The sequence below is a fragment of the Cydia pomonella genome, chromosome 25 (assembly GCF_033807575.1).
Source record: "Cydia pomonella isolate Wapato2018A chromosome 25, ilCydPomo1, whole genome shotgun sequence".
Taxonomy (NCBI): Eukaryota; Metazoa; Arthropoda; class Insecta; order Lepidoptera; family Tortricidae; genus Cydia; species Cydia pomonella.
Window position 1 is genome coordinate 2,619,241 of NC_084727.1, and position 18,148 is coordinate 2,637,388.

General features: G+C 37.2%; 2 protein-coding genes across 3 annotated transcripts in view; one reads left to right on the forward strand and one right to left on the reverse strand.

The window, feature by feature from the left end:
* Positions 1-18,148, reverse strand: part of LOC133531461 (AT-rich interactive domain-containing protein 5B-like) — a 120,368-nt gene that overhangs the window by 61,223 nt on the left and 40,997 nt on the right. The gene's annotated exons all lie outside the window — the stretch shown is intronic.
* Positions 887-4,034, forward strand: LOC133531581 (uncharacterized). The gene is made up of 2 exons (XM_061869885.1): positions 887-2,743; positions 3,484-4,034. Exons 1-2 carry the CDS (start codon positions 1,761-1,763, stop codon positions 3,578-3,580), a joined length of 1,080 nt encoding a protein of 359 aa, XP_061725869.1. The 5' UTR covers positions 887-1,760; the 3' UTR covers positions 3,581-4,034.

Consider the following 18,148-nt stretch of genomic DNA (forward strand, 5'->3'; position numbering starts at 1 on the left):
TTATCTTTAATAAATATTATAGGGAAATTGGTGCGCCAAGAACTTCAAGAAGGGTTGTGTTGTGGGTACTCAGACAAAGATACACATAATGTACAAATACGAAAACATCCATGACTTAGAAACAAATATCTGTGGTCATCCCGCAAATAAATGCCCTTACCGGGATTCGAACCAAGGACAATCGGCTTCACAGACAGGGCCACTACCCACTAGTCCAGACCGGTCGTCAAATTTTACAGTTAGTAGTTTCCTCGCGTTGGTTCTAAAATAAATTCTTAACCACCAGAGCATAGTTAATTATTTAAAAAAATCTACCGGCAATGTTTTTCGTACATCACGGTCACTTGTGACAGTTGTGACGTCGCTTCAATTAGTGCGACGTTTTGAATTAAAAAAAAGTAGTGACACATTGCTCGCTGAAGAATTGTATAACGAAAAATAAAAGTGGTACATATATTTATAAAACTAGGGTCCCAGCCCAGCGCGCACAAGTTTTTTGGAGAAATCGCGAAACGTCTGGTTGACGTAATTGGTGAGTGGTGACCTAAGAGCTGGCGGCTTCCTCGCATAGTACGGTCGCCAAGCCGCTCCGAGGCCAGATTTAATTGACTCAGCTCGGCCTTACCCACAACCGATATCAATGTGTTCGGACAGTTCTCCTGATCACCGTACATGCGGTAGTAAAGCGGAAAAATGGTGGAGGGGATAGTAATGACGTCACAAAGATGGCGGCCGGACCTATTCTTTTTGGCGGTGTATCTCGAAAACCACTTAACCGATTTTAATCATCGAGGTGTCAAATAATAGCTTATATTATGGAGATTATTTCCTTTTCTACAAACATTTACGTGAAACCTATAGGAAAAAAAATAATCACAAAAAACAGTTTTTTTTTAAATTATTATTTTTTATTTTGTAAAAATCTCCGTAAATATTAGCATTTCGCAAATTTTGTTTAATATAAAACATATTGCTTCATTATCAAGGAATATAATGAGCCTTAAAACATACAGATCGAGTAATAAACAATGAAGCTACACTCATTTATTTGCGCATGGGTAACGATAACTGGCTTTTACCGGTCGAAACTGTGGTGACTGTTACGATACGTATTGAATGGAATTTATAGAGTATCGGTTTTAATTACTGAAATTATAATTAAAATTATAAAAACCAGACACAATAATGTTACCTTACTTCGACGTTTAGTCTCTTTTTTCGTCTTAATCATAGGTAGGTACATATTTCTTTTTACTTAAAAATTTTATACAGGGTGAACTTTTAACCACCAGTCATACTCTGCGCAGCGACTTTATAGGTCATACTTAACAACTTTTACTATGGGACCAATTCCAAAATCGCGAAAAAAAATTTGACTGTCCCATATAAAGGTGCGACCAACTTTACCAGACCAACACTTTTCCAAACTGAGCTACAGCTGTCCGATGAAGTTAAGTACTTAGGACTAACTCTCGACAATAAACTCAATTGGAACAACCACATCAACAAACGGATAGACAAGGCGGGAGTTGTCTTCTGGCAGTGCAGAAGGATGATTGGTAAGAGGTGGGGACTCAACCCGAAAAGTACCCTCTGGCTCTATAAGACGATAATCCGCCCCTTACTCTGTTACGGTGCTCTGGTTTGGTGGCCAAGAACAAACCTAGGCAACGTACGAGACAAACTACAAAGACTTCAAAGGCTCGCATGCGCGGCCACCACTGGCTGCACGAGGTACCCCGACTGCAGCCATTGAGGTCATGCTAAACCTTCCACCGCTGCACCTACACATACAGCAAGAGGCCAGTCTCTCAGCGGTAAGGTTGCGAACCCTCAAGATATGGTCTAACATCACAGGAGCTCTTCACACAAAATGCCTGGAAAAGGTGTATGACGAATTTACAGTGCTTAGGTCAGGCACGGACCGGATTCACAAACAAGCTATCTTCGATAAAAGGTACAAAATACAGTTATATGAGGACGACAATCATGAAGGACTCAATCCCCGGGAGCTGAGAATCTTCACTGATGGGTCCAAAACAGACAGCGGATCGGGCTCTGGAACCTTCTCAGAAGACCTGAACATGTCGATCACCACTCCGCTAGGAGCCCATAACTCGGTATTCCAAGCTGAGTGCATGGGCATCATAAACGCGGCGGCTGCCATCACTGCAAGGAAGGTAGTAGGATCCTCCATCCGCATACTCTCCGACAGTAGAGCAGTCTTAATGGCTCTAAATAGCCATATAGTTACATCCAAACTGATACACGAATGCCACGAACGACTAATGGAGGTATGTCATAATAACAAGATCACCCTACAATGGATCAAGGGACACAGTGGATCCCGAGGTAACGATGCTGCGGACGAGCTTGCCAGGCAAGGATCGAATGCGGGGGCGATTGGTCCGGAACCGATTCTTCCGATACCATTTAGCAAGGTACGCTCAATGCCGCTGGCACGTACAGGGAAACTACACACAGAACACTGGCTGAACCAGACTGGATGCAGACAGGCAAAAGAAGCCATGCCTGGCATCAACGGAAAACTCACAAGGGCGCTCCTGCAACTAGGGAAGGTCCGACTGAGTATGGTTTCCAGTGTCATAACAGGTCATGGACTATTTAACAAACATCTTTTCACAACTGGTGTCACAGACAGTCCCCTGTGCCGAGGTTGCATGGAGACAGAAGAAACAGCCTCTCACGTGGTGCTGGAATGCAGCGGAGTGACTCCATACAGGTGTCCTGTCGTTTGGCCAAAAGATGTTTAGCAAATTGACACTTGGCAACCAACTACTGGCAAAATTATATTTTAGCAAATCATTTTTTTACAACAATATTTTTGACAAATTATTCTTATTACCAAATAATTAACTAATAAAATTTCATTTCATAACAGATCTTTTTGACAAATGATTATTTAAGAACAAAGTTAACAAATAAATCTATCATTGGTCAAAAAATGTTTGCTATAATGTATTATTTGACATGTGTTCCTGTACTAATAAACTGTAAGCGAGCCAGACCTGTCGGGGCAATCCGACTCGGATAGGTTAGGTTAGAAGCCTAAGGCGGGAGCTTTGCTCCCGCCTTAGGCTTCGAGGTTATTTTTTTTTAACAACGCGAAAAATGTAAGCAACCATTGCTTGCTTGTCTTGCAACTAAGTAACTTACCTCAAAATAATCTGGCCCAAATGAAAATTGCAACCATGCAGAATTATTCCCTCAAAGTTTGGTGAATGTATAAATTTGCTAAACATATTACTAGGTGACATGAAAAATATAAAATTGATACTTTGTATTTTGATATATTGTAATAATGTATTATTTACTAAATGATTATTTGTCAAGTGACTTTTTGTAAAATGATACATTTGCGGAATAACATATTTGCCAAATAATACTTTGGTGAAACGTTTTTTGTAAAATGAAAATTTGCCAACATTGTTTTGGTTAAACATTAGTGAACCCTCCATACAGGGCTAAACATCTCGGATCTCCGAGAGACCTCCCCGAGGTCCTACTCAACATCAAAGGTTTGATAGGATTCCTCGAGGAGCTGGGCTGGCAGGACTAGCCCACCCCCAACATATCACGCAAAATAGGCGCAAGTCGTCGAGTTGCGGAAAAATCGCCCGAATACAATACAATACAATACAAGGTGCGACCAGACCGCAGCTTAAAAAACGGTCACGATACGGAATCGCAGTGACGCGTCGTATGCGTACCGTTTTTGACGCATGCTCCCCACACCGCTGTTTAAAAAACGGTGACGGTACGGAATCGCAGTAACGTGCTTCACGCGAATCTTTTTTGTTCGCAAAACAGTTGCGTCTTTTACGTCACCGGTACGGTGTCTGCCATAAGATCTCCGTGTAATATTTTTTGCGATTTTTACGCAGTTCAATTTACGGTGCGTCAGCTTATTTTAAGCAGCGGTGTGGCGAGCATGCGTCATGGACCCGGGTACGTCCTTAAACTACGTCCAAAAGAGAGGTATGGGCATTGTGAATGTCATCTCGCTTTGTGTGGTAGGGCACAGCCAGTGGGTGTCATTCCAGATCCAAATTTTCTTGCGTGATTCGGCATTGGTTCCATAATAAAAGTTGTTCAGTATGACCTGTAAAGTCACTGCGCAGAGTATGGCTGGTGGTTAAAATTTCATCTTATACCTATATTTGACACAAGTAGTAAGTACTTACAGACCAACTATGATACACATTTTGCCTGTATAGTGATACATAGTGAATAAATTAATACCTGATTTAAAAAATAAAACAAAAATAACAAATAGCATGTTATTTAATTCAGTAATCACTAATCAGTCTTAAACAATGAACATCATACTTTTAGATTAGACAACAAAATGTATATTTATACTGTGTTTCGACTTGAAAGATTTTACTGCTTTAAAACATAAGACAAACCTACCAACCAAATGTATAAAAAAAAATGTTTTTTGTGATTATTATTTTCCTATAGGTTTCACGTAAATGTTTGTAAAAAGGAAATAATCTCCATAATATAAGCTATTAGTTGACACCTCGATGAATACAATCGGTTAAGTGGTTTTCGAGATACACCGCCAAAAAGAATAGGTCCGGACGCCATCTTTGTGACGTCATTACTATCCCCTCCCACCATTTTTCCGCTTTACTACCGCATGTACGGTGATCAGGAGAAACGCCCGAACACATTGATACCGGTTGTGGGTAAGGCCGAGCTGAGTCAATTAAATCTGGCCTCGGAGCGGCTTGGTTAAAAGTTCACCCTGTATACAATTTTTAAGTAAAAAGAAATATGTACCTACCTATGATTAAGACGAAAAAAGAGACTAAACGTCGAAGTAAGGTAACATTATTGTGTCTGGTTTTTATAATTTTAATTATAATTTCAGTAATTAAAACCGATACTCTATAAATTCCATTCAATACGTATCGTAACAGTCACCACAGTTTCGACCGGTAAAAGCCAGTTATCGTTACCCATGCGCAAATAAATGAGTGTAGCTTCATTGTTTATTACTCGATCTGTATGTTTTAAGGCTCATTATATTCCTTGATAATGAAGCAATATGTTTTATATTAAACAAATTTGCGAAATGCTAATATTTACGGAGATTTTTACAAAATAAAAAATAATAATTTTATAAAAAAACTGTTTTTTGTGATTATTTTTTTTCCTATAGGTTTCACGTAAATGTTTGTAGAAAAGGAAATAATCTCCATAATATAAGCTATTATTTGACACCTCGATGATTAAAATCGGTTAAGTGGTTTTCGAGATACACCGCCAAAAAGAATAGGTCCGGCCGCCATCTTTGTGACGTCATTACTATCCCCTCCACCATTTTTCCGCTTTACTACCGCATGTACGGTGATCAGGAGAACTGTCCGAACACATTGATACCGGTTGTGGGTAAGGCCGAGCCGAGTCAATTAAATCGTGTTTCTAGAGGGCTTTTGAGATTTGGCGACCGTACTAGCACAACGTATCAGCATTGCAAACGAGGAAATGCCGCCAGCATCCTTGGTACAATGCCTCAAGGGCCTATTTTAGATATAAGCTAGTCCTCTGTATATATCTATTATGTATATAATTATTGTAAATAAACTGATTTTTACAAAACCTATAAAATTGTGTTCTAAAGATATAGGTATAGGTATGAGCTGAATCATCGGTAAATGGCGCGTGGTGGCGCCCTCTACTGTAATGATTACCCTAACTACCCTAAGATTATGTGGTTGTATCAAAAATACACGCTGGTATAGGTGTGAGCTGAATCCTCGGTAAATGGCGCGTGATGGCGCCCTCTACTGTAATGATTACCCTAACTACCCTAAGATTATGTGGTTGTATCAAAAATACACATTTGTATAGGTGTGAACTCAATCCTCGGTAAGTGGCGCGTGGCACCCTCCACTGTAATGATTAATTATTTTACACAGCGATTGGCAGTCCTTATAAACGAACTGTCTTTGTCAGACGCGATAAGACAAAACCAATCATGTAGCCCTTTTATTTTCATTTTTTGTAAGCAAATGTACTACTTATAATTGCACCTGGTTTCGTTAAAACAGCTAGAAAATAAAGGAATTTCATTTTTGGTACAAGGTTATCGCTGTACTTTTCTACAGGCAACTAATACTCATCGAGATATTTCTAAAAACCCTAAACAGAATTAGGTTGCGTTGTTTCATCGCAGAATTCCTATAGCTACCTCCTGTATCCACAGGAGGGAGTTAAATTTGACCCACTTCCCGGTTTCCGATTGAGCTGAAAATTTGCATACATATGCAAGTCGGGTGACAATGCAATATTATGGTACCATCGAGCTGATCTGATAATGGAGACAAGAGGTGGACATAGGAACTCTGTGATAAAACAACGTAACCTAATTGTGTTTGGGGTTTTTAGAATAGTCTCGATGAGTATTAGTTGCCTGTGGAAAGAAAAGTACAGTCAGAGATAAAAGCAGGGATCGGAAACCGGTATTTTTTGTATGGGAACGATAACGGTATTTTTTCGTTCTTTGTTAATTATTTCATTTCTAATTGAGCAATCTAATAATACGAAGTCGTTGTCTAAAAACACACCCGAGTCCTATATTTGGAGTATAAAATAAACCGAAATATATGTTTACTTCAAAGTTTTTCCAAAAAACCGGTTCCGATCCCTGGATAAAAGCTTGTACCTAAAATGAAATTTTTGACAAAAACTTTTTTTATGATTAGGTTTATTGTGTTAATTTTATTTTATTTGTAGTTTTAGCTTATTTAAGTTAGTTTTTAATTAGTTTTATGTTTAGATATATTTTAGTATGTATAAGCTTCAAATGTGTGTTTCTTTAAGGTCGTGCCTGCATCTGTCGTTGACCTGCCCAGCAGTGGCGGCGCGTCACTAATATTCGTAGGGAACCCGGAGCGAACATTGCTTTCCTTTGCTCCATGAGCCGATCGTGAAAGTACTGAACGGGCTGAAATTAGACAAGCCGGTGGGAATCGAGTTCTTTGAACGATCCGCCACTGCTGCCCAGTGTAAATTCACCAAATGGAAATTAACATGTATAATAATTAAACAAGACTATCCTTTTTGGTACAAGTTCTTATCGCCGTATAAACCTATATTTATTTGGACCGTACTTTAAAATTATTTCATTCGGAAAAGGGCTTTTTCTTCCCTACTTAGAGGGATCAAAGTGGCACTTTTCTGTTCTAATTCACTTTTTTTTTGTATACTATTTATTTATTTTAAATTTTGAAACATAATTCCCTTATAGGTGATTACCTTATATGTCATGTGGTAGCAAAATTATTTCCACCCTGGTCGTTAACACTTGAATCCCTCACTACGCTCAGGATTATATTATAGAATCCTTCGCTTCGTTCCGGTTTCAATGTACGATTGTACGCCCTCGCCGTAAATATGTAATTTTGCTCACTTGTGACACAATCTGCTATTCAGTTTCCATTTTGGTTTCTTGCACCTCCTAGATAGTTAAATTAATATTATAATTTCTCCACTACTTGAAGTGTGTCTGGAAGCGATCGGTCTTCAGCAACAAGGCCGCCTATTGTTTACATGTCTTTATGCATTGTACATTTCATTTTCAGATTGTGCAATAAAGATTTGTATTTTGTACGAGTATTAAAAATATTAAAATCTAAGTACTTGGTACTTATCAAGACGATTCTAACGAGACCGAAACTAACATTTCATTATAACTGAATTTACGAATGGATATAGCATTAAGTCCGCCATTTGTACCTTCATGTATTGTGCAATAAAGATTAAATAAATAAATATATATTCTATGCATTAATATTTTACGTTTTTTTATTACGTACCACATTACAATCTATAAATTATATAATAACTCTGACCAATGTGGGACTCGAACCTACATCTTTGGATTGCCGATCCAACGCGTTACCAATGGCGCCAAGCTGACCATCCATCTGTCATTCACCGCTGTGAATATTAATATAATATTTTTTGTATAATAAATATAATAATTGTTAACCCGTTGGGCCGGCAATCCAAAGATGTGGGTTCGAGTCCCACGTAGGCCAGAGATGATCATCGTTGTTTTCATTGTGATTTTCATCCGTAAGTATACATATATGTACAATTTTAATATTCTGAGCTTGTAAGATTTGACCTAAAAAAGTTAAAATTAAAACTTATAGAAAAAGTTATTTCAGGAAGTATACTAGTACGTACATTCTAGAAACTCTGTACGAAGATATTGTGTTGCGACTCCTGGCGTTGCAACTCGCTTAATATTTAATTCGTTCTCGCGCGACTACATAATATTTATATTCCAATGTGGATGCAAAGCAGAGTAAGTTATATCAAACTTAAATACATTTTATAGATACTACTATAGTATTCTTCAAACACGTTGGGAACGCTGGCACAGCTGTTATTTCCATATAAGTTATAACCTAAAAACGCCAAATCTCGCAACATTGTATTGTAACGACACCTATTGTACCCATCCAGTTTGAAAAATACTATAAAATCCCTTTATTTACCCCTTACAATACATTCAGACTCTATAATATATATATTCTAACATGGCTGCAAAGCACAGGGTAAAGAAGTTAGTATTATGCAAGTTAAAAATATGTAAGCACTTTCGTAGTGAAATTTAAAAGTTATTTTATTTGTAATACAAGTCAAAGAGAAACTTTATATTTAAAAGAATAGAAATTCAAAAATTATAATACATATGTATTTATAGAATAGTCTTACCTACACATAATTATACTCGTAATAATTAATGAAGCACACTATACTTATAAATAAATATTACTTAACTACGTCATCGTATATTTTAATTTAATAAATGTTATCTATTTTCCACCGCTATATCTATACTTGAAATAAAAAACACATCTTACGAGTTACACCAATATCCCACTCAACCCACAACCTTTTAATATACGCACACATACACTTCTTATTTTATGGTCACACTTCATAGATCTTCCCTCTCAACTGAACACCAACCTTACGCTTTTTAAAAAAGGTTGAAAATCAAATAACAGAAATGGCGGTTAAGCTGTTTTAAATTGGGAAACAAAACGATATTTATACAGAGGGGCTACTGCGAACACCGAAGTTCACAAAACGCGAGCATCTTTCTCTTTTACTCCAACTAAGGCGTAATTAGAGTAACAGAGATAGATGCCCGCATTTTGCGAACTTCTGTATTCGCGGTAGGCCCTCAGAACTCAGAACCGTGGAACGAATTCGTTAAATTATATTGCTTTCAATATGAGCCTTATTACATTAATATTAACGTCGAAATTGGTAAAGTTCGTACTTGATATTGGTGTACGAGTTTGAGATTTATTTCAAAGAACATTAGGTTGAAAATCGAACGGGTTTCGTTAAAGTATGATATACTGTCGTGTCGCTAAGGTGACGTGTACAGTGAATAAAGATTATTTTTTTATTTAAAATGTCTCTTTAAACACAATATTCTGGGAAATTAAAAAAAGTGACATTTATAATATTTATATTTAAACTGTACGAAGTGAAAATAGGTTATTCTTATTTTTCATGTAAAACAGTGTTGTGAGAGGACGAAACACATTAAGAGGGGGGTAATCCCAGGAAATTAGAAAGAAACAAAAGTGAAACTTGCGACGGAAGAACTGGCCATCGCGCGGGTTTTGCCATATATCTCGATTACTCGAGTTAGTATGTATGGGACAAATCTTGCAAGTTAAATTTGACCCACTTCCCGGTTTCCGATGAAGCTGAAAATTTGCATACATATGTAAGTCGGGTGACAATGTAATATTATGGTACCATCGAGCTGATCTGATGATGGAGACAGGAGGTAGCCATAGGAACTCTGTGATAAAACAACGCAACCTAATCGTTTTTAGGGTTTTTAGAATTGCCTCGATGACTATTAGTTGCCTGTGGAAGGAAAAGTACAGTCAGCGATAAAAGCTTGTACCAAAAATGAAATTTTTGCCAAAAACATACTTATTCAGTATGAAAATTTGGCAAAATTAAGCAAACCGGTAGCAATAGTTACCGTGAGAACACTTCTACGTCCAGTTTAGGTCGATTAAGTTATTTTATTACGAGCGTCAACGCAGATCGAGATAACGAAGTGAAACCCGTCACGGGTCGACGGGTACTTTCTCGGGCGGTGACAACGCGCGGGTGACAACCACGGGCGAGAAATGTTTGGAAATAATTTCACCCTAATTATAAGATAGAGACGAATAAGAGGCGAATTAAGAGGAAAGGAACGAAGTCACGTACACCTCTTCTCAATACTCTATCCATACTAATGTTGTACCCATTTTGAGGGCTTTCGTCACGGAGAGGTTTGGCTGCCAGTACCTGAATCACTGCTTTCATTTATGATTTAATTTATTTAACTATAATATAAAAATTTAGTGTTATATACTAATGTAATGTGATATGATCCTAAATTGGTCGAAATAAATGAATTTATTTATTATTATCCCCTTTATTTATTTCTCATCTTAGGCTAGGTTATTTAAATAAATAAATATTATAGGACATTATTACACAAATTGCCTAAGTCCCACAGTAAGCTCAATAAGGCTTGTGTCGAGGGTACTTAGACAACGATATATATAATATATAACTATTAATAAATACTTAAATACATAGAAAACACCCATGACTCAGGAACAAATATCCATGCTCATCACACGAATAAATGCCCTTACCAGGATTTGAACCCGGGACCATCAGCTTCGTAGGCAGGGTCACTACCCACTACGCCAAACCGGTCGTAAAATATGAATATAAAAGTAAAATATAAAAACACTTAGAAAACAATACAAAAGACATAATAAAAAACCTAACCTACGGTGCCGCCAGCAGCGGGGCAGGGCCCAAGCTGCCGGTGGTCAGGGACTCAGGGCTGCAGAGAGAGGAACCGCTGTTCTATACGCGCCGTGTCCAAAAATTACTGCCTTCTTCATCTGACCCTTGATCCAGCCACCTAGCGAGAGTCTCTCAAGGTGTTGGTCGAGACTCTTCGCTATGAGGCCGTATCGGGACAATGATCATTGAGTCAACATCCCACATGGCGGTTATCTCGTTATTATTTCCTTTATTTATCTTTCTTCTTATGATAGGCTTTTTACAACATGAATATAAAAGTAAAATATAAAAACAATATAAAAGCATATAAACATATTATAAAAAACCTAACCTAGGGTGCCGCCAGCAGCGGGGCAGGGCCCAAGCTGCCGGTGATCAGGGCCGCAGAGAGGAACCGCCGGACTACTATACATACATACATACATACATACATACATAGGAGCTTGCTGGAAGGAGGTCTTCTTGGCGTTCTACCATCCATAACGGTGTCAAAACATTCGAAGATAACCGCCTCACTAGCCTAGACATAAAACGCCAGTTACGGAAAGAGAGACCTAAGCCCTCCTACGTGTACACGTTCAACGCAGCTGGCCAACTTTATTGTCACGCGTGCAATAGAGTATTTAAGAGCAAGATCGGCCTGGCCAGCCACATTAGGGCTCATGCTAGACAACGTCCATAATGTGTTTACCAGGGGTCGCCGTCATCGAAAACGATGAGGAGGACTATATATATATATATATATTATTATTATTTATTTTTCTCTCTGGATACCAACACCATAGAAAATATTTTACGCAATTTTATGTGTATGAAATTCAAACGACACCTGCCCCTGCCCTTCATTTGATTTTGTTCGATTATTTGATTATTATACGACTCGTAAGACTGTTATGAGCTTTTAAAACGGAATTTGTTTTTCGCTCTTAACTCTTTATAATAATAAAAACAAACGAAAAAGTGAAACGCAGGGGCATAGCTGTGTTCAAAATACAATAAATTGTGTAAACAATATTTTCTATAGTGTTTCCAGAGAGGAAAATGGGGACTACTTTTGTATGGAAAAGCGGTCGTCTACTATCCTCTTGATAGTCAAAAACGCTTAGAAACATAAATTAAATATAAATTCTATTCCAGTTGATTACAACTTGCGAGCGAAGCAAGGAATCCTTCGGCCGCCATTTTGAATTGCCACGGACAGCAAAAAAGGGTATTTAATTTATATATAATAAATATACAGGATGTAACAAAAGTGGGGACCCGTTTAGGCATGTTCGGCATCGTGTTATTATTAGGAAAAAGTAGAAAAAAAAATGTGGTGAAAACTTTTACGCCTTTGTATGAAGGGTGACTTAGAGACGACCTGACCCATAATTTTTTTTTAAGTGTCAAAAATGCCCTAATGCCCTCAGCACACGGCGCGTAAGCGTAAGAGACGCGTAAGCGTATCGTAATACGCGCGTAGAAAGAGAGCACTACGAGCACGTACAAGTTCAAACAAGTCCGCACACGAGACGTCGTCGTAGCGTAGCGTATGTGATTGCTGTCGTCATTACGACAGGCGTAGCGTAATACACGCGTAAAAAACAAAATTTCTGACATAATCAAACAATAAAAAATCTTCATTTGACGCCCGCGACTCCATGATTTGACCTAATTAGATTTCACTTATTTAAAACGCTTACGCGACGACTACACAACGCTTTGTGCCCAGAACTTTACGCGTCTCGTACTCCTAACGTTATGAAGATACGCTTACGCTTATGCGACGCTTACGTTTACGCGACGCTTGCGCTTATGCGACGCTTGCGCTTATGCGACGCTTACGTTTACGCGACGCTTGCGCTTATGCGACGCTTACGTTTACGCGACGCTTACGCTTATGCGACGCTTACGTTTACGCGACGCTTGCGCTTATGCGACGCTTGCGCTTATGCGACGCTTACGTTTACGCGACGCTTGCGCTTATGCGACGCTTACGTTTACGCGACGCTTGCGCTTATGCGACGCTTGCGCTTATGCGACGCTTACGTTTACGCGACGCTTGCGCTTATGCGACGCTTACGTTTACGCGACGCTTGCGCTTATGCGACGCTTGCGCTTATGCGACGCTTACGTTTACGCGACGCTTGCGCTTATGCGACGCTTGCGCTTATGCGACGCTTACGCTTACGCGCCGTTTGTTGAGGGCCTAAAACGGATCCCCGCTATTTCTGTTACATCTTGTTTAGGTATTATTGTCATCCTATACGTTTAGGATTATGTCGATCTGTGTAAAACTGCCCTATAATATATAATTATTTATTAAAACAAGTATAAGTATTCTAAATTCCAGTTGATTTACAACTTGTTGTAAGCAAAGCAAGAAATCCTTCAACGCGTGGCGTCCTTTGGCCGCCATTTTGAATACTCACGGACAGCAAAAAAGGCTTCAATTAACTAATAAATATGACTCACAAATTATTGATTTATTTTCTTTTAACTTTATTGCACAAAAGAAAAACTTAATGTTCAAAAGGCAAACTTAATGCCACGAGGCATTCTCTACCAGTCAACCTTAGGGCAAAGCAGAAAAGATTGTAGGCAGTGCATTTAAAACTAAAAGAAATTGTTATTGAAATAATTAGAGTCCTAATACACATAAATTAGCGTGTCAAGGTTGACGACAAGGTCTCGGAGTGGTGTGACCTTTCTGCTGGTGTCCCCCAAGGAGGGATACTCTCTCCTCTCCTTTTCTCGATCTTCATTAATGGCATTACTGAGTCCTTAAATTGTAACTTCCACCTTTACGCGGATGATTTACAGATTTACGCAGCGGCTAGCATTGATGATTTTTCATCTTTAGTTGATAGAATAAATGGCGACCTTGAGTCAATTCGTTGCTGGGCGAATAAGTTTGGTTTGAAAGTTAATACAAAAAAATCGCAGGCAATTGTCATTGGTGGTCCTTATTTTGTGTCCAAATTGTCAGAGATGGTGGTACCCAAAGTGCGTTTTGATGGAACAATTATCCCTTTTTCTTCTACAGTTAAGAACTTGGGTATCATCATTGATCAAACCTTGTCCTGGTCAGCTCATGTTTCTGACATTAGCAATAAACTTTTTGCGTCTCTCCACTCACTAAGGCGTCTTCAGAATTTCCTTCCTCTTCAAACCAAAATAACTCTCGCATGTTCACTTTTACTCCCGTTGTTAGATTACGCTGATACTGCTTTCTTGGACCTTAGTGAGGAGTTACTGGACAAACTCGAGCGATTGCAAAATATTTGTATTCGATACATTTTCGGTCTACGTAAGTTTGATCATGTATCCCAGTTTCGATCTCAGCTTGGCTGGCTTCCGATTCGTCGTCGACGAGATGTGCATGTCCTATCATTGCTTTTCAATGTTCTATTTAATCCTGCTTCGCCACCTTACCTTTCCGAAAGGTTTAGTTATTTAGCTGCTGGTAGTGGTCATCGCCTTCGATCAAGCACCAATCTTTTACTCACGATTCCTTCCAATACGACGCGCACATACAAGAAATCCTTTACTGTCCATGCCGTCAAGTTATGGAACGAGATTCCGGTGTCCGTGAGGCAATCCCAATCTGTAGCATCACTCAAGGAGAAGCTTAAAAAATTGTGGCTTTCCGATACTTTGGTTACGACTTCCTAGTTCTTTGGAGTACTTCTACTTTTTTAATTTCCTTTACTTTTCTGGTTCGAATTCATATTTATTTATATTATATATTGAATATTTATTTATTTTTATTTATATATATATGTATGCATTATTTTATGGTTATTTTTCTATCTATGTATATTTGTATCAATGTGTATTCAAAACGTGCATTTCATTAATTTCAGTGATTGTACACTTTTGTTTGTGTTTGTCATTCATTCACCGTTACTTCTGTTTTACTCATTTCCTCAAAGGTTAACTGGAAGAGATCCCATACAGGGATAAGTTCGCCTTTGTTGTATTTAATTTACTCTGTAACTGTGTTTTTCGTGTTTTTATTTCTATGTACAATAAAGTATATACATACATACATACAAATTAGTTATAAACTACTTAAATAAATAAAGATACATACATAAATTACATAAATAAATAAATATATGTAAATATTTCAATTCACAATAATCAGATTGTCTCGTACATTAAGTAGCCCTTTATTACTATACGAGCTACGTAAGTATAATTTTAGGACAAAATTAAAAACAAAAAGACATTTTTAGAATTTGTATTTTATAATAACGAGAAATATAATCAGTACATAGGTACATTAGGTACGTAATAATATTGCAAATTGATTGCTATTATATTTATTTATGGATCGTAGTGTATGTAGTTTATATTATTTATGTACGTGTATTTTTATAATCTAGTTGTTTATTTGATTTTTTTTTCTCTGCTTGCATCACCTACCAGTGGCGGATCGTTCAAAGAACTCGATTCCCACCGGCTTGTCTAATTTCAGCCCGTTGAGTACTGTCACAATCTGTTCATGGAGAAAAGGAAAGCAAAATTAGCTCCGGGTTCCCTACGAATATTTGTGACGCGCCGCCACTGTCACCTACTAACATTACTTGTTTTTTTTCCTTGTCTCCACTACCCAAATATTGCCTGGAAGATAGCCCTTCAGTGATAAGACCGCCTATTATGTACCATAGTTTAAGTTATATGCATAATATGTATGTATTGTTTCAATTGTTATTGGTGAGCAATAAAGAATATTTATATTGTATTGTATTGTAATATAACTCACTACAGAATTTATTAAATCATAGAATCTGATAAAGCGTATAATTTAAAATAGTAATAACAAGTCGAGCAACTTTCATGTTTCAGCAATTTCACACAATAAACACAAGACAAGACAGACAAGACACAAGACTTTATTTTAAAATCTCAATAAAGATATAAGAGACAAAGGCAATTAAATATGTACCGAGTAAAAAAACGCATCAGTTAACTTAAACTTTTTTCTTTAATATTTTTATTTATTTTAACATAATTATGGGTGTAGGTAGATATTCGAGAAATTTCGAATATTGAAAATTGTCACGTAATTCCGAAAATTTACTCTAATTTGATAATAGTATGGATGATTTTGGGAATTATCTAACATTATAAAGTATTAGCCGAATACACCTTCCTCTATCAAAGAGAATTGAGTATATACGCGTAAAGTCAAAGTAAATTTTGTAGTCATCTTTTACTGCCATCTTTCGACACAGGACTACAACTTAGAATGACATATGGCTATTTGACTCATATTCTTTCACTGATATGTGTTAAATTAAATACCAAACGGTGTCGCCATCTACTCGATTATGACCTAAGGTATATCGCCATCTATTCGAGCATATTTTTTTCTTGATTTTTCGAGGCACCATTTATTCTTAGACTTTATATTTATCTTATACGGAATTTATATCTTTGCTTATATTTATTAATAAGTAAATTATACAACTAAATACATAGCTCGAAATATATTAAATTCGTTAACCTCAATTACCGTCTGTTTTGCAGACGGTACATAACAATCGATCGCAAGAAGTTACATCCGTTGTTTTTCTTAGGCGCCGCGCACAATGGACACGGCGAGTTATGCTAGTGTGTATGTGCCTTTATTATACTCATGTTATACATGGTATAATGAGTGAGTTATAAGTAAAAAAAAAATAGCATTAGTTTTTAACTTAACCAATCACATTTTAAAAAAAGGTCACTTCTGTGGAAAATATAAAAGTTAACGACTCTGGTACACATAAATCCCGTTTTGCTTATTTAAGTCTCAAGTACTGAAAAAATATATTCCGCCTGTAAAGGGTGTAGCGTAAAAATTTGCTTTAGATTCCCTTAACTTTGCTATGTCTACAGGAAAGACGCGAACGAGTTAACCATACTATAAAATATGTATGACCGTACAATACAATACAATACAAATCCTCTTTATTGCACAACCTCTGAAAATAATGTACATGGAAACACATAAAAAACCGTACCTTTGTTTTATATGGCAAATACAATGATAATTATGTATTTAAGTCGTTTTAGTATAAAATTGGTAGAAAAGAAGGATATTTGGTAATATATTGTCCAATCCGGTAAGTAATACTTAAATATTAAAAAAAACTTTGTATGTTAATGTCAATGTATTTCAAGTGTTTCTAAAAAAAAAAAAAACAAAAAAAATGTAAGTACATAATTATATTACCTTAGAGAAATAAGTAAGTATAGAGTGCTCACTCCATACATCAGTTTTCTTACCAAAACGCTTATTATTTTCTTAGTCGACATCTATCGTCAAGTAGCGGGTTTATCAGTACTGCTACTAGACAATAGATGTCGCGACGAACGAATATTTTCAGCTAATATCATAACTTACATATTCAACTCCTTCTGCTTAAAATATTAGTTGTAAATTGTTGAGCAATACACTTTTCGTCAGTCGCGACATCTAGTGTCAAGTAGCGGTACTGATAACTCCGCTACTTGACGCTAGATGTCGACTACGAAAACAATAAGCGATTTGGTAGGAAAACTGATGTATGGAGTGAGCACTGTATGCTTAGTTTTTTCTCTATGGTATTAGATTTATTATTACCTAGTGACGTTCAAATTTGGAATATTTCTGAAAAGCGAAGGAATTTAATTTGACATAATTTCTGATAAATATGACGAGATGATGTTTTCAGTATGTGTACAGCGGTGGCAGCATGGTTCCATTTTTACAAGTTTTTATTTAACTTGCCCTGTTAGTATGCATGGGACAAATCTTGCAAGTTAAATTTGACCCACTTCCCGGTTTCCATTGAAACTGAAAATTAGCATACATATGTAAGTCGGGTGGCAATGCAATATTATACCATACCATACCATCGAGCTGATCTGATGATGGAGACAGGAGGTAGCCATAGGAACTCTGTGATAAAACAACGCAACCTAATTGTGTTTGGGGTTTTTAGAATTTTCTCGATGAGTATTAGTTGTCTGTGGGAAATAAAGTACAGTCAGCGATAAAAGCTTGTACCAAAAATGAATTTGCCAAAAACTTATTATCACCTGTCACTATACCCGTCACTTTCGCCCTTACTTGTTAGAACGTGACAGACATGGTGACATGATAATGATTTTTTCCACTTTTTAATTTATTCTAAGCTTTAATAGCATCGATCGCAGACGTTTCTGCTTGTTAAATATTAATTTAGTATGGTCATAGAGAAATAAGAAGTAATAGAGTGCTCACTCTATACATCAGTTTTGG